The sequence below is a fragment of the Ursus arctos genome, chromosome X (genome assembly GCF_023065955.2).
Source record: "Ursus arctos isolate Adak ecotype North America chromosome X, UrsArc2.0, whole genome shotgun sequence".
Classification (NCBI taxonomy): domain Eukaryota; kingdom Metazoa; phylum Chordata; class Mammalia; order Carnivora; family Ursidae; genus Ursus; species Ursus arctos.
This window is the reverse complement of record NC_079873.1, coordinates 53,659,787-53,683,908: the sequence shown is the minus strand read 5'-3', so window position 1 is coordinate 53,683,908 and position 24,122 is coordinate 53,659,787. Positions and strand designations below refer to the sequence as shown.

The 24,122-nt window shown below is 38.3% G+C and overlaps 1 protein-coding gene and 1 non-coding gene across 2 annotated transcripts in view; one reads left to right on the top strand and one right to left on the bottom strand.

Moving 5' to 3' along the window:
* Window positions 1–24,122, bottom strand: part of AR (androgen receptor) — a 188,166-nt gene that overhangs the window by 81,312 nt on the left and 82,732 nt on the right. Inside the window, exon 2 of the mRNA XM_026485816.4 lies at window positions 1,347–1,498. Coding sequence (XP_026341601.2) covers window positions 1,347–1,498 — 152 coding nt within the window. The remainder of the gene's footprint in view (window positions 1–1,346; window positions 1,499–24,122) is intronic.
* On the top strand, window positions 23,351–23,452 carry LOC113245662 (U6 spliceosomal RNA). The gene has a single exon (XR_003312767.1). It is a non-coding gene; the product is annotated as a U6 spliceosomal RNA (small nuclear RNA).

The following is a 24,122-nucleotide window of genomic DNA, read 5'->3' as shown; positions in this document are numbered from 1 at the left end:
TAGCTGTCTCCTTATTGCTTTGGGGACTGGAAGAAAACAAAATAACAATTTTCTGTTTTAGAAGTATTCCTGCCACCTGTCTAAAATAATGAAAAGGCACTCATCATTCCAATTGGCTGTCAATGGGGGAAACCAGTAAAGGACACCTGCTTTGCACCTTTTCTCTAGATGCCAAGAACTCCCTGGTGCTTCGGCTGTCCTCTGGTGGATGCTATCACATTTCTGATGAAAGGTGTGGCTTATATACTTGCCACTTTTAAAAGTGTCCTCCGGGTTTGTAGCTCTTACCTAAGGAAAGACTGTTTTGGTTCTGACTTGGAATTCAACACCTCTAGGCCAGTGAGAGAGAAGGAAAGGTTTTGGCAGGAAGTATTTCCTTTGTGGAAAGCGGAGATAGGAGTAGATACTACTGGTGTTTGGCAACTGGGTTTGCCCCCAGAGCAGAGCATCTCTGTCTAGGTGCTGCTTATCAGTGTCCCATTGAGAAAAGAAGTCCTTAGTACAGAATGGAGAATGAAGTGGAGAAACAGGAGGTTTGAGCCCAAGTTGACTGGGAAGGAAGGAATCATTAACATATATAGAAGGTCTGGAAATGGGAGTTCTTACTGTAGGACATAGGCTGAGCACCTCTAGGAGCTGATCAGACATGAATTGTTCTAAGCTAAATAAGACTAAAAAGCCAGGGCTTGAACCCACTTAGCCAAATATAAGATGCAATTTAGCATGAGGTGCTATACCAATGGATAGCCCCTGAGGGAAAACCTATGGAGAGAATAAAAGTGTTTTATCACTTGAGATCCCTATTTACCTGAGGCTATTAATGCAAAGAGGCCCCAAGGAGGCAGCAGCAGGAGGGAGCAGGTGCACAGACTGATGGTCTGCTGAACAGCAAGAACACTTCCTTTCTGGGGCTGAGGCCAAGGAGACTTTGTGAAAAAACAGTCCCATATACACTACAGAGGATGGGTGGGGACTCAGTTGGTGTTTCTCCATTTCTAACTTCTCTAATACAATTTTTCCCCTCACTACACAATAGAGTGAAACACAAGCAGTGAAGAAATTAGAACTTTACAAATCATTAATTTTCTTCCATCCTTAGGACCACGCCAAGATCTAAGCACCAGATAGGACCACCGTCATTGACTACATTGCCTGTCCTACCAAGGTTGCCAAAGCCAGGGGACTAGCAAATAGAAAAACTTCCTTCTTTAGGTTCTTAGGTTCTTTGAGAGGTTCCCGCCAGTGACCTTATCTCTGAGATGATAAAATCCTGGGCTCTGGAAGATTGGTGTGTCTCTCTATAAGATTAAGGAGAAAGGGAAAAAGGAGTGTGCAAGACCCTTTACCTTCAGCGGCTCTTTTAAAGAAGACTTTGCAGCTTCCACAAGTGAGAGCTCCATAGTGACAGCCAGAAGCTTCATCGCCGCAGATCAGGCAGGTCTTCTGGGGTGGAAAGTAATAGTCAATGGGTAGAACATGGTCCCTGGCAGTCTCCAAACTGAAAAGACACATGAGAAACAATGCAATACATGTCAGTGGCTGGCAGAGATAAGAGAATAGAAGTCGAAGGTCTTCAGGAGCCAACTTACATGTATAAATTATTAATTTTTATAAAATAAAATTATTCCTTACTTAATTGAGTCTGTGTGAAGCTGATTTTTTCTGGTACTTCTACGGATGGTGTTCATACGCTTTCCTGTCATGTGGGCAGAGCCTTTTTGGATCCTGCTAAGGAATTCAAGAAGTTCTCTGGGATCAGCCAGTCTCATGGGCTAAGTTTACATGAGGGAAGGATGAAGACAGAAACCTGAGGTTAGGGGCGCCTGGGTCACTCAGTCAGTTAAATGTCTGCCTTCAGCTCAGGTCATGATCCCAGGGTCCTTGGATCGAGCCCTGCATCAGGCTCCCTGCTCAGCGGGGAGCCTGTGTCTCCCTCTCCCTCTGCCACTCCCCCTGCTTGTGTGCTCTCTCGGTCAAATCAATAAACAAAATCTTAAAAAAAAAAAAAAAGAAATCTGAGGTTAAGGTATTTAACTTAAGGGGATTCGGACAACAATTTCAGAGCAGTTAAATGGTATAAACCCAGCTCTACGGCCTTACCTTACCAAAGGGAGACCTAAGGTAAAAACATCTAAACAAAGCAGTTTGGTATGCTTTGCTCTAGTTCTCTGAGCCTCACTCTCACCTGTCAATAATATTGTCCATCCTACAAAGCTACTGTTGTGAGTGGCAGTATAAATTGTATAAAAGGATAAAAAGCCTTTAAAACAAATAATACACAAGTGATGGATCACGATTAGTGTTATCATACCAGCCTGACTTGGTCTTTCTTTCCCCCATTCCTTCACTTAGCCATCTCTGTAGATCATATGGACATCCGCTCTCCCCCATTCTACAACATAAAGCAGCAGAATCCTTATGCCTGGGGCTCTTGTTGGGAAATGATACACAGTGATGCTGGAAATTTCTCAGGCTATCATCTCAACACTTGGCCATTAAAATACTCATAGGGTCCTTAGATTAGGATGGAGCTTCAGGGGTCACCTAGTCTAAACCTCCTATCTCTAAGAAGATGTGTGTCTGAATCCCTTCAGATGGATGTGAAGGAGAGGGTCAGAAAGTGAATCCTGAAACCTTAATGGAAGCGTAATTCTGAGTCTCCCATAGTAATTAATTCAGGTTTAAACAAATGAAACATGGTTCTTTTAAGCAAGGGTCAATTTTTTTTCTCTCCTATGTCCTATGTCTAAGCATTCAACAAAACTCAAGTGACCTCCTGGGTTAATCTGCCTAAGGTAGATGTCAACTGTCCATATTCTCATCTACAGGAATGCAGCCATATTTTTTATGAGAACTTCTTCCTTACTAAGGAAGGAAAACAAGCCTTAATGGCAGCCTATTTGCTGTGCTGGGTGCTTTCTACACTTCAAACAACTCCAAGAAACATTTTTTTTCTCATTATATCATATGAAGAAAGATTCAGAGAGGTGAAACCCAAAATGACTTGACAACAAGCCCAGGATATCTGGCTCCAAATCAATACAGTTTCCATTACCCTATCATCTTCCTGCCACTCTCTCACTTTCTACATATGGCTCTTTGATTATCATGCTTAGCATAGTCATCAGAATCCAAAAAAGCATGAAATGTTATCCTTCCCTCAATAACCACGGATCAGCCCTGGCAGGGCAAGAGCAAAGAAAATTTTTGCTTAGGCTATAGCTGACAAACAGTTTACCTCTAAGACACAAATATTAGCCTTTATTCAAGTCCCAAGTACAACAGAAAGCACTAAAAAAATTTGGCTGATATGAAAACCCAGCAGCTGGCTATGGTGGCCTATCTTTCTCCCTCACAAGCTCTCTCTTTCCTGACTTGACTTTTGGAAAGCCAGCAGGAGTTTGTCCACAAACCAAGACTAGCAGGACCACAAGTTCCACAGGAAAATAGCGCACTTCCCATATATAAGTGGGCCAAATGTTAAGAGCATCATTCCCTTGGCTAAAAATGTCATTTCCTTGGGTAAACAGTGTACCCCCTCTTCATTCATGAAGCAAGGAGAAGCAGAAGTTTTTTTGTTTTTATTTTTGCAACTGCCTTCATCCTTTTCTCTCTTTTTTTGACTTCTGGAAGCCATTCAAATAAAGTAAAAAAAAAAAACCCAACAGCATGTATTTAGGCACTTAATGTGCCAGGCCATTTCATATATATCATCTCACTTAATGTCCCCCTCAAACTCTGCCAGGTAACTCCATATCATCCCTGTATTGTTGGAGAGGAAGCTATTGTTCAGGAAAATTGAACTTGTTCAAGATCACTCATCTCCTAAGTGGGAATGCCAGATTCCATCTTAGGTAAGTCTGACTCCAAAGTGCCAATTCATAACCCATGACTAACCATGTTATAAAATTGAAGGCTGAGATTAGATAGACTGACTCAACCCCTAGCATCTAGCCCTATGAACAAAGCAAAGGGCTAGGTGCTGGGGATATCGTCATGATTGATATATTATTCTTGCCTCTAAGAAACCTACTATTTAGTACAGAGGACATACAGGAAGTAAGAAACTGTAAAATAACAATAGATGATATAATAAAGTAGAGTACAGATTGCTGCAGATGAAGAAGCACCTCAAAGACAGGAATGTTTTTTTGAAAGGTATAAAGGTATATGTGGATAAATGAGAAGATGATGATATTGACAGTAATTGTTATCATATGATTGGAAAATAAATATTAGATATACAATATGGAAATCTGCATAGATAAGAGGTCTTTTTGAAAAGAGCCTTTAAGGAACAGAAATTTTCATCTATATTAAAATTCAAAATACAGTTCAAATTGTTGAACATAATCTAATTAATCAAATTTACAATCAATGCTTAAGGACTGAAGAAAGTCTCAATATTTTATTTAGATATACGTTTAATAAAATGCACCATTTACAAAAATAACTATAAAAGAGGAGGAAGAAGAAGAGAAATAATAAAGACGATTTTAGAATTTGAACTTTTCCTAATCCCATTTTTACTAAAGGCCTGAGATGTCTGTTAAACTCTCCAGGCTGGTCTCTGCCTACCTAACGCCCCTTTTTCTGGAAAAATATTTTGGATGCACTTTCACTGACCCTGGCCTAGTGTGGACAAAAGGCACATTTCAGTTCTGCCTCATGGGCTGACCTTTGGGCCCTAGAAATGAAAACTGCAACCTATCGCAGGTTTATATCCTAGAAACTCATGCACATATGTACAAGGAAGGAGGTGTGGGAATGGTCATAACAGCTTTATTTATAAAAGCAGAAATGATAAACATCCACTAAGAGGAGAAAGGAAAAATTACAGCACACTCATTCAATAAACCACAATTCAGCAATGACAAGGAAGAGAATACAGGTACACATAGGTAAATCTCACAAGCTAATGTTGTATAAAATACATAAATCACAATAGCCTACATATTATATGATTCTATTACATACAGTTCCAAAAAAAGGCAAAAGTAAACAATATATAATTTGGGAATATATATATATATATATAAAAACATATATATATATATAAACATACACACACAAAGGAATAATAAACCCCAGATATAGGATAGTGGTTACTTCTAAGGGGAGACTGTGGTTAATGATGTAAGGAAGGAGGATACAAGTTGATTTATGCATTCATTTAAAAATATTAAGTGTCAACCACATACCAGGCACCATTCTAGGTTCTGGAGTTAGAGCAGTAAACAAACAAAAAAATGGTTTTAATGTTCTTATTCTTTAATCAGGGCTCATGAGTGTTCATTTTATTATTATGCCGTATAACTAACTTATATGATACATGCATGCTTTATATGGCTATAACAGCATATAGTGAAAGAAAAAATAACCTGAGAAGTTTCTAACATCTTCCTAAATAACATCCTAAGTGCAAGAACAGCAGAGGTTTGCTTTGAGAACAAGTAAGCTCATAATTTGCATGCAACATTTGTATTTCTTTTTGCCTCCCCTGGGTTACATTCTCACTTATTATCCCTATGCAGGACATTCAGTTTTATCAGTCTGAAGGAGAAGCGCTGCCATATAAAACGGAAGTTTCCCAAACCAGAATACCATTTGCTTTTCTTCAACAGGTTCACAAATAAGTAAAATTTATAATCAATGCTTATAATCAACACGAGAAGCTATAGGACTACAAATGCCAGCTCAGCTATGGGGAAGTTGGGCTCAGAAATCTTCAGCACCTAGGTATAATCTCAGTCTGTCTGTCTTTCAGACTTGAAAATACCTTAAAGGGTCTGACTACTTTAAGCAAGTTCCCCAAGGATTGTGGAACCAAGGTGAAATGCAAAAGTCACAGACTAGTTTTCTTGTTTGGAAGATGAATGTCAACTCAGCAGGGCTTTGGAGCCAGGCAGAGCTGGGCTGGAATCCTGCATCCACCACTGAAACTTGGTCCCAGTCATTAAGGTTCTTTGAACTCTATTTGTCTCATTTGGAGATTGGGGATACTTTCTAACCTAAAAGGCTTTTGTGAGAATTATATTAAATGGTGCATGTTAAGCTGCATTGTAAGTAATAGGTTGCCTTCACCTTTTGCCTTACCATAAAAATGAGGGAGAAATGTCCTTATTCTTATCCATATTTTCCCTGATGTTTAGTAACTTAAAATATTTTTTTTGTTAATCACATTGTGGAATAGAATGACAACTCTACATGAATTTTTAAGATAAAAATTCATAAGAAATTAATTATTCTCCCCTCATAAGTCTCTTGTGCTTATTTCTTTGTGGGCACAAGGGTTACTTCAGTGGAGAAATTGACAAAGTAACAATGTAAGACTGGTAGCTTCTTTTCGCCCTGCAAGCCTGAGATTTGAAATTTGATGACTGCCTGTCCAAGAGGACAGTCAGGTTTTCTTTTTTTTAAAGATTTTTTATTTATTCATGAGAGAGAGAGAGAGAGAGAGAGAGAGAGAGAGAGAGAGATTGAGAGCACGAGCAGGGTGGAGGTTCAGAGGGAGAGGGAGAAGCAGGATCACCTCTGAGTGGGGAGCCCAACATGGGGCTTGATCCCAGGACCGCAGGATCATGACCTGAGCCTAAGGCAGATGCTTAACCAACTGAGCCACCCAGGTGGCCCCAGTCATTTTTTTTTGAAAAATACTACCCAATTGCTAAAACTAATACATGAGTTCAACAAAGGTGCAGGATATAAAATTAATGTGCAGAAATCTGTTACATTTCTGTACACCAATTAATGAAGCAATAGGAAAAGGAAATAAAGGAATCAATACCATTTACAATTGCACCAAAACCCAGAAGATACCTAAGAATTAACCTAATTAAAGAGGTATAATAACCGTACCTTGAAAACTATAAGACACTTATGAAAGAAACTGAAGAGGACACAAAGAAATAGAAAAGCATTAAAAGGTCTATACTACCCAAAGCTATCTACACATTCAATGCAATTCCTATCAAAATAACAACAACACTTTTCACAGAGCAAGAACAGACAATCCTAACATTTGTATGGAACCAGAAAAGACCCTGAATAGCCAAAGGAATGTTGAAAAAGAAAACCAAAGCAGGAGGTATCACAATTCTGGACTTCAAGCTGTATTACAAAGCTGTAATCATCAAGACGGTATGGTACTGGCAAAATAACAGATACATAGACCAATAGAACAGAATAAAGAATCCAGAAATGGACCTATAACTGTATGGTCTACTAATCAACACAGCAGGAAAGAATATCCAGTTGAAAAAAGACAGTCTCTTCAACAAATGATGTTGGGAAAATTGGACAGCCACATGCAGAAGAATGAAACTGGACCACTTTCTTACAGGACACACAAAAACAAATTCAAAACAGATGAAAGGCCTATTGTGAGACAGGAAACCATAAAAATTCTAGAGAACACAGGCAGAAACCTCTTTGACCTTGGCCATAGCAATTTCTTACTAGACACGTCTCCAGAGGCAAGGGAAACAAAAGCAAAAATGAACTATTGGGTCTTCATCAAGATAAAAAGCTTCTGCACAGCGAAGGAAACAATCAATAAAACTGAAGGGAAGTCTACAAAATGGGAAAAGATATTTGAAAATATCTATCTGGTAAAGGGCTATTATCCAAAATCTATAAAGAACTTATCAAACTCAATGCCCCAGAAACAAGTAATCCAGTTAAGAAATGGGCAGAAGACATGAATAGATAATTTTCCAAAGAAGACATCCAGATGGCTAACAGGCACATGAAAAGATGCTTGACATCACTCAACATCAGCTAAATACAAACCAAAACTACGATGAGATACCATGTCATACCTGTCAGAATGCCTAAAATTAACAACACAAGAAACAACAGGTGTTGACAAGGGTGCGGAGAAAAGAAATCTTGCACTGTTGGTGGGAATACAAACTGAAGAGCAGTATGGATGTTCCTTAAAAAGTTAAAAATACAACTACCCTATGACCCAGCAAGTGCACTACTAGGTGTTTAACTAAAGGATACAAGAGTATGGATTCAAAGGGGTACATGAACCCCAATGTTTATAGCAGCATTATTAACAATAGCCAAAGTATGGAGAGAACCCAAATGTTCATCGACTGATGAATGGATAAAGAAACTGTGGTAAATACATACAATAGAATATTACTCAGCCACCAAAAAGATTGAAATCTTGCTATTTGCAACAACATGGATGGAGTTAGAAAGTATTATGCTAAGTGAAATAAGTCAGTCAGAGAAAGACAAATACCATATGATCTCACTCACATGTGGAATTTGAGAAAGAAAACAGATAAACATACACGAAAGGGGAGGAGAAAAAAAGGAGAGAAGAAAACAAGCCATTAAGAGGCTCATAATGATAGAGAACAAACTGAGGGTGGATGGAGGGAGGTGGGTGAGGGTTGGCCTAGATGGGTAATGGGTCTTTGTTAATTATTTATTTTAAAAATTCCAGTATAATTAACATACAGTGTTATATTAGTTTCAGGGGTACAATACAGTGATTTGACAATTCTATATGTTAGTCAGTGCTCATTACAATAATTGTACTCCTAATCCCCTTCACCTATTTCACCTATCCCCCCCATCCACCTTCTCTCTGGCAGCCACATTTGTTCTCCATAGTTAAGAGTCCAATTTTTTTTTGTTTCTCTTTTTTCTTTGTCCATGTGTTTTGTTTCTTAAATTCCACATATGTGTGAAATCACATGGTATTTGTCTTTCTCTGACTGACTTAATTTAGCATTGTACGTTCTAGGTCCATTCATGTTGTTGCAAATGGAAAGATTTCAGTCTTTTTTATGGCTGAGTGATAGATGACAGGTAGATAGATAGATAGATAGATAGATAGATAGATAGATAGATAGATGATAGATAGATGATAGATAGGTAGATACCTACCACATCTTCTTTATCTATTCATCTGTGGATTGCTTCCATAATATGGCTATTGTAAATAACGCTTCAATAAACATAGGGGTGCATATATCCCTTTCAGTGAATGCTTTTTATTCTTTGGAAAAATACCCAGTAGTGCAATTGCTGGATGTAAGGTAGTTCTATTTTTAACTTTTTGAGGAACCTCCATACTGTATTCCAGAGTGGCTGCACCAGTTGCATTCCTACCAACAGTGCACAAAGGCTCCTTTTTCTCCACTTCCTTGCTAACTCTTGTTGTGTCCTGTGTTTGTTTGTTGTTTTTTTTTTAAATATTTGATTCTTCCCTTTATTTTTTTAATAATATTTTTTATTATATTATGTTAGTCACCATACAGTACATCCCTGGTTTTTGATGTAAAGTTCGATGATTCATTAGTTGCGTATAACACTCAGTGCACCATGCAATACCTGCCCTCCTTACTACCCATCACCAGCCTATCCCATTCCCCCAGCCGAGATGTGCTTCAACAGATGATTGGATTAAGAAGATGTGGTCCATATATACAATGGAATATTACTCAGCTATCAAAAAGAACAAGTTCTCAACATTTGCTGCAACATGGACGGCACTGGAGGAGATTATGCTAAGTGAAATAAGTCAAGTAGAGAAAGAAAATTATCATGTGGTTTCTTTCATCTATGGAACATAAGAACTAGGAAGATCGGTAGGAGAAGAAAGGGATAAAGAAAGGGGGGATAATCAGAAGGGGGAATGAAGCATGAGAGACTATGGACTCTGAGAAACAAACTGAGGGCTTCAGAGGAGAGGGGGGTGGAGGAATGGGATACGCTGGTGATGGGTAGTAAGGAGGGCACGTGTCCTGTGTTTTTTATTTTAGCCATTCTGACAGGTGTGAGGTGACATCTCAGGAAATTTGCATTTCCTGATGATTAGTGATGTTAAGCATCCTTTCATGTGTTTTGGCTATTCCACGTTTTTTCAATATGAATTTTACAGTAAACATTTCAATTTCTGCTAAGAAGCCAGCTGGAATTTTGCCTTATTGCCTTGAGTCTATGGGGAATATTGTCATCTTAACAATATTAAAGCTTATAACCAATGAAAATGAAATGATTTTCCATTTATTTATATCTTATTATTCCACAGAGTTTCATAGGTTTAACACTACTTTTGCAAAATTTATTGTTATTTTATTATAATGAATGAACTGTGTTCTATCAATTTTAAATTATTCCTTGCTAATATACAGGAAGACAATTGATTTCAACACATCAATCTTGTATTCTGCAACTTTGCTGAATCAATTTATTAGTTCTGATAGTTTATTACGGGTTCTTCAGGATTTTCAATATAAAAGATTATATCATCTGTGAATAAAGGGTAACCTTTATTTCTTCCTTTCCAGTATAGATGCCTTTTAGTTTTTTTAGGGTTTTTTTTTTGGTTTTGTTTTTTCCAACTGCCCTGGATAAAACCTCTAGTGTAATGGTGCACAGAAATGGTGAGAGCAGACATCCTTGTCTTGTCCCCAATCTTATTAGGAAAGTTCTCAGTCTTTCACTCAAGTATGATGTTAGTTGTGGTGTCTTCATAGATATCCACTTGCAGTTTAAGTATGTTCCCTCCTATTTCTGTTGTTGAATGTTTTAATCATGAAAGAATGTTAGATTTTTTTGCCAACTTTTTCTACATGTATTGAAATGATCACGGGGCCTTTATTCTCTTAAATACAGTACAATATATTAAATAACTGATTTTCAGCAGTTAAACCAATCTTCCCTTCCTGAGAGAAATCCCAATTTTACATAATTGAGATAAATTCATCTTGGTAATTATAATCCTTTTTATTTGTTGCTGAATTTGGTTTGGTATTTCATTGAAATTTTTTTCTTATTAGTATTCAAAAGTGATACTGGTCTGTAGTTTTCTTTTTGTGTGATATCTTTGGTTTTGTTACTGGGTAACACTGGCCCCACAGAATTAGCTGGGAAGTGTTTCCACCTCTTCTATTTTTTGGAAGAATTTGTAAAGAATTGATACTAACTCTTCTGTGAATGTTTGATGGAATTCACCAGTGAAGACAACTAGGTCTGGGCTTCCCTTTGTGGTAAGCTCTTTCTTTTTCTCTTTCTCTTTCTTTTCCTTTCTTTCTTTCTTTCTTTCTTTCTTTCTTTCTTTCTTTCTTTCTTTCTTTCTTTCTTTCTCCTTTCTTTTTCCTTTTTGAATTTGGAAGGCAATGTTTATTTATCTGTATAACTTCTGGTGCCCTGGTAGAAGCAGATACTATAATTACTTCCATTCTAAGGACGAAGGTGGAGGTACAGAGTGTCCTGGTATCCTCCCTCCAAAGTCTGAGCTATTCATACTGTACTGGCTCTCTCTGACCCTGTGGCTTTGTTTGTTCATTTTGTTTTTCAAATTTTTTTGAGTATAGTTGACACACAATGTTGCATTCACTTTAGGTGCCCAACATAATGATTTTACAAGTTTATACATTATGCTATGCTCACCACAAGTAAAGCTACCCACAGTCAGGGAATTTCAGTTAGGGAATGAATAAGTCACCGGAAAAAAAGGCACAACATAAGGAATATAGTTAATGATATTGTAATAGCATTGTATGGTGGCAGATAGTATAGGAAGTTTCTTAATTATATTACTAATATAATATAATATAATATAATATAATATAATATAATATAATATAATGAAGTAATGTACTTACTCTCTTGTTATCAAGAAAAGATGCCGTATTTTGTTGAGTGCTCTTTCTGCTTCTATTGAGACGATCATATGTTTCTTGTCCTTTCTATTGTTAATGTGGTGTATCACATTGATTGGTTTGTGGATATTGGACCACCCTTGCAGCCCAGGTAGAAATCCCACTTGATCATGGTGAATAATCCTTTTGATGTACTGTTGGATCCTATTAACTAGTATCTTGGTTAGAATGTTTGTATGCATGTCCATCAGGAATATTGGTCTGTAATTCTCCTTTTTGGTGGGGTCTTTACCTGGTTTGGGGATCAAGGTAATGCTGGCCTCATAGAATGAGTTTTTAAGTTTTCCTTCCATTTCTATTTTTGGAACCAGTTTCAGAACAATAGGTAATAATTCTTCTTTAAACATTTAGAAGAATTCTGTTGGGAGGCCATCTGGCCCTGGATTCTTTGTTTCTTGGGAGATTTTTTATTACGGACTCAATTTCTTTGCTGGTTACAGGTCTGTTCAGATTTTCTATTTCTTCCTGTTTCAGTTTTGGTAGTTTATATGTTTCTAGGAATGCATCCATTTCTTCTAGATTGCCTAATTGGTTGGCATATAGTTGCTCATAATATTGCCTTATAGTTGTTTTTATTTCTTCAGGGATGGTTATGATCTCTCCTCATTCATTCCTGATTTTATTTGGGTCCTTTCTCTTTTCTTTTTGATAAGTCTGGCTAGGGGTTTACCAATCTTATTAATTCTTTTAAATGAAGCAGCACCTAGTTTCATTGATCTATTCTACTGGGGTTTTTTTTTTGTTTCTATTTCTGCTCTAATCTTTATTATTTTTCTTCTCCTGCTGGATTTAGTTTTTTTTTTTTTTTTTTTTTTTTTTTGCTGCTCTTTTACCAGCTCCTTTAGGTGTAAGATTAGGTTTTGTATTTGAGAATTCTTGTTTCCTGAGAAAGACTTGTATTACTATATACTTCCCTCTTAGGACCACCTTTGATGCATCCCAAAGGTTTTGAAATACTGTGTTTTTATTTTCATTTGCTTCCATGTATTTTTTAATTCTTCTTTAATATCCTGGTTGACCCATTCATTCTTTAGTAGGATGCTCTTTAACCTCCGTGTATCTGTATTCCTTCCAATTTTTCTTTTTCTTGTAGTTGACCTTAAGTTTTAAAGCATTGTGGTCTGGTGTGCCTGGGTGGCTCAGTCAGTTAAGCATTTGCCTTCAGCTCAGGTCATGATCTCAGATTCCTGGGATCGAGCCCCAAGTTGGGTTCCCTGCTCAGTGGAGTGTCTGCTTTTCCCTCTGCCTCTGCTCCTCCTCCCCCCCTCATGCTCTATCTCTCTCTCAAATAAATAAAATCTTTTTTAAAAGAAAGCATTGTGGTCTGAAAACATGCATGAAATAATCTCAATATTTTTGTTCCAGTTGAGAGCTGATTTGTGACACAGTATGTGATCTATTCTGGAGAATGTTCCATGTGCACTTGAGAAGAATGAGTATTCTGCTGATTTAGAATGAAATGCTCTGAATATATCTATGAAGTCCATCTGGTCCAGTGTGTCATTCAAAGCCCTTGTTTCCTTCTTGATCTGTTTTGATGATCTATCCATTGCTGTGAGTGGGATGTTAATGTCATCTACTATTCTTGTATTTTGATCAATGAGTTTATGTTTGTTATTAATTGGTTTATATATTTGGCTGCTCCCATGTTAGGGGCATAATTATTTACAATTGTTAGATCTTCTTGTTGGATAGACCCTTTTATTATGATATAGTATCCTTCTTCATCTCTTACTACGATCTTTGTTTTAAAATCTAGTTTATCTGATATAAGGCTGGCTACTCCAGCTTTCTTTTGATGTGCATTGGCATGATAAATGGTTCTTCACCCCCTTACTTTCAATCTGGTAGTGTGTTTCAGTCTAAAATGAGTCTCTTGTAAGCAGAATATGAATGAGTCTTTTTTTAAAATCCAATCTGATACCCTGTCTTTTGATTAGAGCATTTAGTCTATTTACATTCAGAGTAATTAATAAAGGATATAAAGTTAGTGCCATTGCATTGCCTGTAAAGTCGCTGTTCGTGTAGATTGTCTCTGTTCCTTTCTGGTCTTTGTTACTTTTGGGCTCTCTTTTCGTTCAAAGGATCCCTTTTAATATTTCTTGCAGGGCTGGTTTAGTGTTCACAAATTCCTTTAGTTTTTGTTTGTCTTGGAAATTATCTGTCCTTCTATTCTGAATTATAGCCTTGCTGGATACAGTATTTTTGGTTGCATATTTTTCCTGTTTTGCACATTGAATATATCATGCCAGGTCTCTGTGGACAGGTCTGCTGCCAGCCTTTTGTGTCTACCTTTGTAGGTTAAAGACCTCTTGTCCCAAGCTGCTTTCAGGGGTTTCTTTTTATTTCTGAAATTTGCAAATTTCAGTATTATATGTCAGGTATTGATCTATTTTTGTTGATTTTGAGGGGAGGTTCTTTTTGCCTCCTGGACATGAATGCCTATTTCCCTCCCCAGATTAGGGAACTTCTCTAGTATAATTTGTTCAAATAAACCTTCTGTCCCTTTCTTCCACTGTTCATCTCCTGGGACCCATATTATTTGGATATTATTTCACTTTATTGAATTACTGATTTCTCCAAGTCTCCTGTCGTGATTCAATAGTTGTCTTTTTCTCTTCTTTTCAGCTTCCTTATTCTCCATCATTTTGTCCTCTGTATCACTGACTCTCTCTTCTGCCTGATTTATCCTCACTGTTAAAGCCTCCATTTTTTACTGCATCTCAGTAATAGCATTTTTAATTTTGTCCAGATTAGATTTTAGTTCTTCTATTTCTATAGTAAGGGATTCTCTTGTGTCTTCTATGCTTTTTTCAAGCTTAGCTAGTATCTTTATAATCATTTTAAATTCTAGTTCAGGCATTTTACTTCTATAGTGATTATATCCCTGGTGGTGGGCATTTTGTCTTGTTCTTTCTTTTGGGGAGAGTTTCTCCGTCTAGCCATTGTTTCCAGAAAAGAAAGGAGGAAAAAAAAAAAAGAAAGAAAGCAGCAATAACAACAGCTACAACAACAACAGCAACCAAAATCTCAGGAAGTGTTTCTGGTGTATGCCGTGTACACGCTGCTGTTGTGTTTTGGCTGTTCTTTCCCACTGGCCCTTCCTCTACAGAGTTCCTCCTTGCTTGTAGTGGGGAGTGTTTGGACCTTTAAGTAGGTGTGCTTTGTTGGTGAAGATAAGCCTTGCATCTGCCATGTTCACTCACTCCAATTTGCAGATTCTTCCCTTAATCTTCAGATCATCTTCCTAGTTGTTCAAAATAGGTGAATGTTGTTGAAGCTGTATTCAAAGAACCAGATATGTTCAGGGTCCCCCTACCACTCCGCCATCTTAACTCTAGAAGCTCATTAATTCTGTTTCATTGTTTTAAGGTAGGTAGTGATATCCCCACTTGCATTGCTGATTTTATGATGTGAGTCTTCTTTTTTTCTTAGTCAATCTAATGGTTTGTCAATTTTGTTGATCTTTTCAAAGAAGTAACTTTTGATTTCATTGATTCTATTGATTCTCCCTATCCTCTATCTAATTTATCTCCCCTCTAATCTTTATTAGTATTTCTTCCTTCTATCTTCGTTTTTATTTTCTTTTTCTAGTTTCCTAACATGAACAGTTAAGTTACGGATGTGAGATTTTTCTTCTTTATTAATATAGGTCTCTTAATCTGTTCTGGCTGGTACAACAAAATACCACAGACTGGGTGGCCTATAAACAACATAAATTTATTTCTCACGGTTCTAGAGGCAGGAAGTCTGAGATCAGGGTGCCAGCATTATTGTGTGAGGGCCATCTTCCAATATGCAGACTTCTCCTTGTATCCTCTCACATGGTAGAAAGGTAAGCAAACTCTAATCCTTTCTATTAGAAAAGAACTAATCACATTCATGAGTGTGCCACCTCATGATCTAAGCACCTCCCAAAGGTCTCACTTCCTAATACCATCACATTAGGCATTAGGAATTCAACATATGAATTTGCAAAGGGAACACATTGAGACTACAGCATTAGGCATTTATAGCTACAAATTTCCCATTAAGTACTGCTTTAGCTTATCTGTGTCTCATAGGTGTTGATATATTACATTTTTGCTGTTATTCATCTCAAGATTTTTCTCATTTCTCCTTTGATCCACTGCTTATTAAGAGTCTGTTATTTAATACTACACATTTGTGAATTTCACATATTTCCTTCTGCTATCAATTTCTAATTACTTCCATGTGATCAGAGAATATATAGTCATTTTTCTTGAATAAGTGCACTTCAGATTGTTGCTAGACTTTGTTTCCTTTCCAGAGTTCTGGAGAAATTTGTTTTCACAATTTTTGCTAGTATGGTTGTTGCTTTTATGAAAAGGTAGCTTTATGGGAGTCTTTACTGTTGTTGAAGCCTTCCTTATATTCCAAGCCAGGTCATATTTCACATGCTACAAAAATCACTCCTTCCCCCAACACATACACACACACACACACACTAATCCTTATTGTGTGTCATGAAGGGAGGAAGAAGAGACATCACTCATACCATTCATTCATTCATTCAAAAATTCATATCATTCATACATTATGAAGGGAGGGCTCTGCTAAATGATGGGTATGTAAAGATGAGAATGCCACAGACCCTGTTTGCAAAGGAGTTTTTATGGGCTTGTTTTGGGCTAAGATGAGTGCACAAATGGTCAATGAAATTTAAAAGAAGGAAAACACTATAAAAGGGGCCAAGATGCTAATTACTACAGGAAGAGAAAATTGTGTGCTTTGCCTGGGAATCCTAGAAAGTAATGCCCACTAGGTACTAAAATCCTCTTACTAATCAAGCTAGGTGTTTTACATACTTTCAAACATTTACTCTGGAATAGATTGGATGAGGATGCCCATGGTTCTAATGCGTACTCAAGCCACAGACCCGACACGCAGAGACATGTATGAATAGAAAAATTACTTATTACTATGCATCTAGTAGTTATAGGCCTACTGGTGATTTACATTTTCCTGTAGTTTATATCAACTGACAAATATGCCAAGACTGCTGGAAAGGTGGCAGTAAGACTGCTTTTATCAGTGTGGTCACCAAAATGACCAAGCTGTCCTTTTTTTCTGAAATCACTTTTAGAAATGGGGCTGAACAGATGAATCCTTATTACAGTCATGTCCTTACATCTCCCAAGCCACATCTGCTGTATTCTGTGAGCCAAAATCTTTCCAATGGCTTCCTAGTCATCTCAGCCAATCAGCCATGGAAGAACTAGCCAGATTCCTTTCTGCAGTGTCATCAAATCTGAGGGCTGAGAGATGTTTCCACATTCTTTGTTTCCGGAATCAATTACCACAGAAACAGGAAATGAGAAAACAACTTGTTTTTAATTTATATGTTAAAGTTTACTAGACCAATATTTTCTTCACATCCTCCATTTGAACTTCTGATACTAGAGACTGAGGGCTTACTATGTATTAAGCATTGTCAAAGATTCTTCATCCTTACAACTACTGCTGCAGGATACACAGACTCTCTCCATTTTACAATGAGGAGCCAGAAGTACAGAGCCATTGAATAATTTTTTGCAAGATCACAGAGCTAGTTAAAGTAGAAGAGCAAGGATTTGAATGCATGTTTGGCTCACTACAAAACCTATGCTTTCTTTACCATGCTATATGGCATAGCACTGCCATTGACTGTCAGGGCTGGGTGGTTTTCAGAGATCATCTATCCCAGTGTTTTTCACCCTTGAGGGCATGGTAAAAGCACTAGGGGAGCTTTTCGCCACCTAATTCTAATTTAATTGAATTAAGGTAGGGTCCAGGCATCCATTTTTTTTAAAAAAAGTTGATGTTAATAAGGTTAATGTCTAATCAGGGATTAAAACCACTGACTAGTCTCTCTTATTGTTCAGGGGAAATTTTGGGGCCTAGAAAATGACAGAGAATCGACTACAAGAAACCTTTTCCCAGAGATAGGCTTGAGACTAGAAGCCAGGTGTTATAACTCCTATACCAGAGTTCTGTTGTAGAGCGATGTTTTTAGTCACATTCTGTAGACTGATTTTTCCCAGGGCCTAGAATATGCAAGAGTCAACCTATGGGGGGCTGCCTGGGTGGCTCTGTCAGTTAAGCAGCTGACTCTTGGTTTTAGCTCAGGTCATGATCTTGGGGTCCTGGGATTGAGCCTCATGTTGGGCTCCCTGCTCAGCAGGGAATCTGCATGGCTTCATCTTTCTCTGCCCCTCTCACTCTGTGTGTGTGTGTGTGTGTGTGTGTGTATTTGAGAAAACGGTAATAGCATTGAGCAGCAAGCACAAAAATGGATCTCATCCACTACAAAACTACCCTCTTGCTGGAAAGAAATCAGCAAGTATTTATTGAGTACCCTACCATGTGGTAGGCACTGCGAGAGGCGCTTAGAATACATTAAGAACCCAAAGACACAAATATTGCTCTCCCCTATCCAAAGTCTGGTCTGAGGAGATTTATTGTCATACAGAGCAAAGGTTACAGATACCATTTTACAGATGAAGCTCGGAGTTAAAGGCATTTTCTAGTAAGTTGCAGTGTCAGTATTACAAAAAGCAAAGGTTTTGCGGGAAGAGATACTCAGGTTTGAACCCCACTTATCATTAGCCATGTAATGTTGGGCACAAGATGAACCTAACCTCCCTACTATCAGTTTTCTTATCTACAACATGAGAAAAATAATGTACCAGCCTCAAAGGGGTTTTGTGACAAATGCATCAGAAAATACATGGAAAAGGGTCTAGCACACTCAAAATAAATAGTCATTTCTCCCCATTTTCCTCATTCCACCCCAACTTTCTACTGGGGCTAGAGTCCAGGGCATCTGACTCCCAGTCCATTGAGCTCTGCAATATACCATGCTGCCTCTTCCTCTGTCAGACACTGCAAATTGAGGCAGAAAAGCAGCAGCCACTACCATCCCTCGTACAGAACTTGTGACAGCACTGACTAAAACACAGTTCTAACTTTAAAGTCTTTTTGTTACTTTAAGGCAAGGAAAACACAATATAGCTTAAGAAACATGAAAAGTGTTCATCCAAGTGTCTGAGCACTTCACAAACCAAGAAAAGAAAGATAGCACCAGGGCGCCTCGGTGGCTCAGTGGTTAAGCGTCTGCCTTCAGCTCAGGTCATGATCCCAGGATCCTGGGATTGAGTCCTGCATTGGGCTCCCTGCTCAGTGGGGAGCCTGCTTCTCCCTCGGCCTCCCTCTCTCTCTACCTCTATCTCTATCTCTCTATCTCCATCTCTCTGTCTCTCATGAGAATAAATAAAGAAAATCTTAAAAAAAAGATAGTACCATGTGATCACACACAACTCAAGTAGCAATGAAATGCTGATGAGATTCCAAGTTCAGTCCACAATCTGGAGATCCAAAATTAGACATTTTATGTTGGTCTGAAGAACATACAGGAGCTAAGAAAACAGTCTCAATGATACTCACTAGCAATAGGGTTTACCCTGCTTTCTTAAACACACAAAGAGCAAGGCCTGACCCAATGCCAGGTAGTAACTTGATGCTTAGGAAAAGTGTCCTGTTCCCCAATGTAAAATACTGATTTTGATTGTGGGGATAAAGGGTCAATGGCAGAGAATAAAAATCCTCTACCCCATGACACCACAGTACACATCATAACATATAGCCCAATAATAACTGATATTTACTGGGCACCTATATGTCTCAGCCACTATACTACATTCTACATATCTTAACATCATTTAATCTTTACAACAAATTAATGAGGTGGACACCATTATCCCCATTTTATAGAAGATAGCACTGAGGTCCAGAAACCTTAAGCCCAAGATTCATAGACAGTAAATGATGGCGGTAAAATTTGAACTCAAGTTTCCCTGACTCCATGATCAATTTTTTGATGAGTTTCTCACAGTGGATAGCAGTCCCCAGTGACTCAAACCAGAAAACCTGGCTGGACATAATGTAATAATAGACTTCCTCAGTGCGTTTCACCTACCATCACCATCCAGTCAATCGGTGACTAGTATCTGTTAAATTACTGCCTAAATAACACCTGCCCCATCCCCACACACAAACTTACCTTCAAAATAAACTGCAACTCTCTTATTGAAGTCTTTCTGCTTTGTCTGATCCTCTCCAATCTATAAATTACATAGGACCCCAGAGGAATTCTATCTAAAACATCTGCTTCTGTAACTCTTCCCCTTAAGACTTTTTAATAATTCCCTATTGTCTATAGCAGTGGCCTAATTCACTGATGCATCAGACTCCCCAGAGGAGCTACAGAGCTCTGATCCCATCCTAACTTAGCCCAGAGTTATCTGAATCTGAAGCTACAGGTGAGACCTAAGTATCCTTAATTTTATGAAATGCTTAAGTGATCTTAGGCGGGCACTGAAAATCACTTGGCCTACAGGATACAAATTCAAAGACTTAGCTTGGCATTCAAGGCCTATTTCTAGCTCCTTATCTCTTCCACAAACTTTCCCATATGACCTTCAAGCTATACAACCTTCTTTCAGTTCTTCAGTCTTAACTCTATTGTACCCCTCTGTGTCTTTGCTTACATGGCCATTCCCTCTAACTCGAATGAACTTGCACTGCTCCCAACCATTTATTTCCCTTGCTATGTTATCTCATAATTCAGGTCCCAGCCCAAGAGGCCATCACCTACTCCATGAAGCCCTTCTTGACTCTGTATCCCCTAGGTGGAATATGATCATGCCCCCAACATGTACAGTCTTCTTTCAGAGCACCTATAATGTTTTATATCACAAATAATCTATGTATGTGTCTGTTTCCCATCCATCATGTGGCCTTCATTGATGAATTTCCAGTATCTAGCCCAGATACTGCCTAAGCACTTCCTGCTCAACTCACCTCCCTCTTTCTTTGATTTACTCTTAGGTCTCACAACAAAGTTGGAAAACAGCCATGTTGCCTTTTAAACTACATCTCAATTTGAAGGCTAAGAAAGATCCTAAACAACTTTTGAGTCCTAATTAGGACACTGCTAAACTATATCAGATAGATGAAAACCTATCTTAAGAAATACCAAATATTTAACAATATCTATTTGATCATAGTATCTCCCATTTCCTGCCTACAAATTTTTCCTCATATCTAACCCAAATCCCTGAGATTATTTTTTCCTCTGTCCTCAACAGAAATGGAGAACAGCTCCTTGACATACTCTTACCTTGCCTTACTTTCTTTCTATATTACAGTTAAACACAAAGTCAAACAAAATGTAATCTAGGATAAAACCTGAGAAGGAAAATGTGTCATACTTGGCATCTTTTTGAACTAGGTGAAAGTGAAGTGGTAAAGAGCTGATGGAACTGTCATTGTTAGATAAACATGGATGAATTGCTTAGCTTGATGAACAAGCTCTTTCCATTCTGCAAAGTGATCATGTAGTCTCTGACACAGTACCTTTCTAGTTTCCCTTTGCCATTATTATGAACAGATAAGTTACTGTCAGACAGAGCCCGCTTTCCCTTATCCCTGGCCACTGTTTACTTTCATCCAGTTTCTGCTCTGGAATCTGCTTTGGTATACTAGACTAGGAGTTGGAAGCCTGAGATTCCATCATAAATTGTGATACTAACTTGCTGCCATAACAACTTGGGACCAGTCACCTTCTATCCTGACCCTCAGTTTTCTTATAAAACCTCCATTAGGGGCACCTGGGTGGCACAGCGGTTAAGCGTCTGCCTTCGGCTCAGGGCGTGATCCCGGCGTTCTGGGATCGAGCCCCACATCAGGCTCCTCCGCTATGAGCCTGCTTCTTCCTCTCCCACTCCCCCTGCTTGTGTTCCCTCTCTCGCTGGCTGTCTCTGTCTCTGTCAAATAAATAAATAAAATCTTTAAAAAAAAAAAGCCTGCATTAGCAGAGCACTTCAAATACATAAAGCACACTGATATACATTTATCTCATGAGATCTGCATAACCACTCTATGAGGCAAGCATGAATCAGGGAAAGTTTGAGGAGGTTAAGTAAGTTTTCTAAAGTGGAACAGCTAGAAAGTAGTAGGGTTGTAATTTGAACTCTGGTTTTAATTCCTAATCCGGCACTCTTTCTAATATATCAAACTGCCTTCTGGTATCTATAAAACAAGGGTGTTGGATTAGAGATGTTTAATTTAACAACAATTATATGGATAGTATTTCATAAATTTTAAAATACCTTCACATTCATTATCATCTATTCTGTCAGTAAAAGGTATTCAGTACCTACCATAAACCAGGCACCATTAGATTAGGGATACAGTGATGAAAAAGTCAGACAAAATGACTGACTGCCTTTAGGAAGCTTCCATTTTGGGGGAGGTGCATGAAACAAGATATAAAGGGTCAAAAATAATTTCAGCTACTGATATCATATTTAATTTCCCCAACAACCTTGCCATATAGAGATTTTCATTAACCCCATTCTCCAGATGAACAAAAGAAGTCAGAGGAGCTAAGCCAGTGAGCAACAGAGCTGGGCCTAGACACAGCGACTTCTGACTGTGTTCCACACTTCTTCCATTCTGCTGCCTTGCTCCTGGTACTAGTTTTCCAGGATTCCACGGTTTAGTCTACAAATGACTGACTCTTGAGCACTTGGTTCAATAATGCCCTATCTCTGAAGGAGGATGAGATGTAGGCTAAATGCTCTGTGATCTTGAGATCAGGAGAACCAGATTGTTAGCTTTCAAAGCAGAACGAGGTTGTTGGTTCACTTGCTTATCTCTATCAATTCATTTAGAGAAGCAGAATTCTTTTGTTGTTGTTGTTCTACCCTCTGTGCCTAGCACATGGCTTGGCTCCTAAGTAGTGTTTGTTAAATATCTACTGAACCCAGGGGTGCCTCTGTGGCTCAGTGGGTTAGGCGGCCAATTCTTGGTTACAGCTCAGGTCGTGATGTCATGGATTGTAGGATGGAGCTCTGCATGGGGCTCCAGGCTCAGGGGGGAGTCTACTTGAAGATTCTCTCCCTCTGTCCCTCCCCCACTCACATGTACACTCTCTCTTTCTAAAATAAATAAATAAACCTTTAAAAATAGTTATTGAACCTGTAAATGAATGAATGTATGAATGAATGAATGAGTGAATGAATGAACTAATGAGAAAACAAATTAATGCAGCTTGCAGAAAACTAGGTTGGTGTGTTCCTGGCAAAGGGAGCTATACTACCCTCAACCACCCCTGAGAAGCAAGCTTGAGCTGCTTTCTCCCAGGAGCAAACAGGCATGTCAAAAAGCCAGGTGGGAGCTGGCATCTGAGGGTGAGAAAAAGGAAACATCATACTACAAGAAGCATAACCAAGTAAGTTGAAAATGAAATGCCCTCTCTAAGAAGTATATAGGAAAGGACATAATTTTCTTCCCCTCTCAGCTCTGGAAAGCTATACTTTTTTCTCCATACTTCTTAGGCAATGAGGAAATAGTGGATATGAAATGTGGTTCTTGCATCCTGCAGTCTGGAAGTTGAAAAGGGCAATACTCTCTCTGATGAGGACTAGAGTGGTCTGGAGACCTTTCATGGGGCTAAATAATACTGGGCTGCCTGGGGCCCTGTGCTTCACTTTCATTAAATGTCCTAAACACAACTAACCAACCAATCAATCAATATCCTAAACACAATGTGCCTAGATGCTTATGCTATACACATATAAATACAGAGTGGTCTCATGCTCACTTCAGCAGCACATACACTAAAAAAGGAACAGAGAAGATTACCATGGCCCCTGCACAAGGAAGACATGCAAATTAGTGAAGTGTTCCATATTAAAAAACAAAACAAAGCAAAACCGTGGTCTCTGGACATCTACAACTGACTTGGATAGAGACAAGAAAAAATACCCATGTAAAGGAAGAAAGCTAGTATTTACTTAACACCTCATGCCAGCACCGTGACACCTCTAGTCACACTTACTGAGCAACTACAGTTCCCATCTGTGAAGTGGAGATAGTCACAATATCCACCCATCTGGTTGTTATGTGGATTAAGTGAGCTAATTCACGTTAGATGTTCTGCAAGTACATGGTCTTGTACTTGCAAGATATTGCAAGAAATCTTGAATATTGTTTGGGATTTGGAAGGGGAAAAAATAAGCTTTTATAAAAGTGTAAATCAAAATTAGAAGTTTTAATATAAGATATGCTAAAGCTCATTTATGCTTAAGGGAGAAGCACATTTTCTATAATAAGCCCCTCTAACCATGAAACTGGTCTCTTACAGATTTGTATATAGCTAACAAAATTGCCACATTTTGTATTTGCTACAGTTCATTATCTTTATCAAAGCCTTCAAAAGATGGCAACTGAATTCTTCTATGGGTTAGGGACACAGAAGCCATCATAGGGAAAGTTATTAAAATGTAATTTGAAAAAAATTTCATAAGTGAGAATAATACAGAGTGATGTAAAAACATGGTAGTGGGGGAAACCTTTAAACAGCTT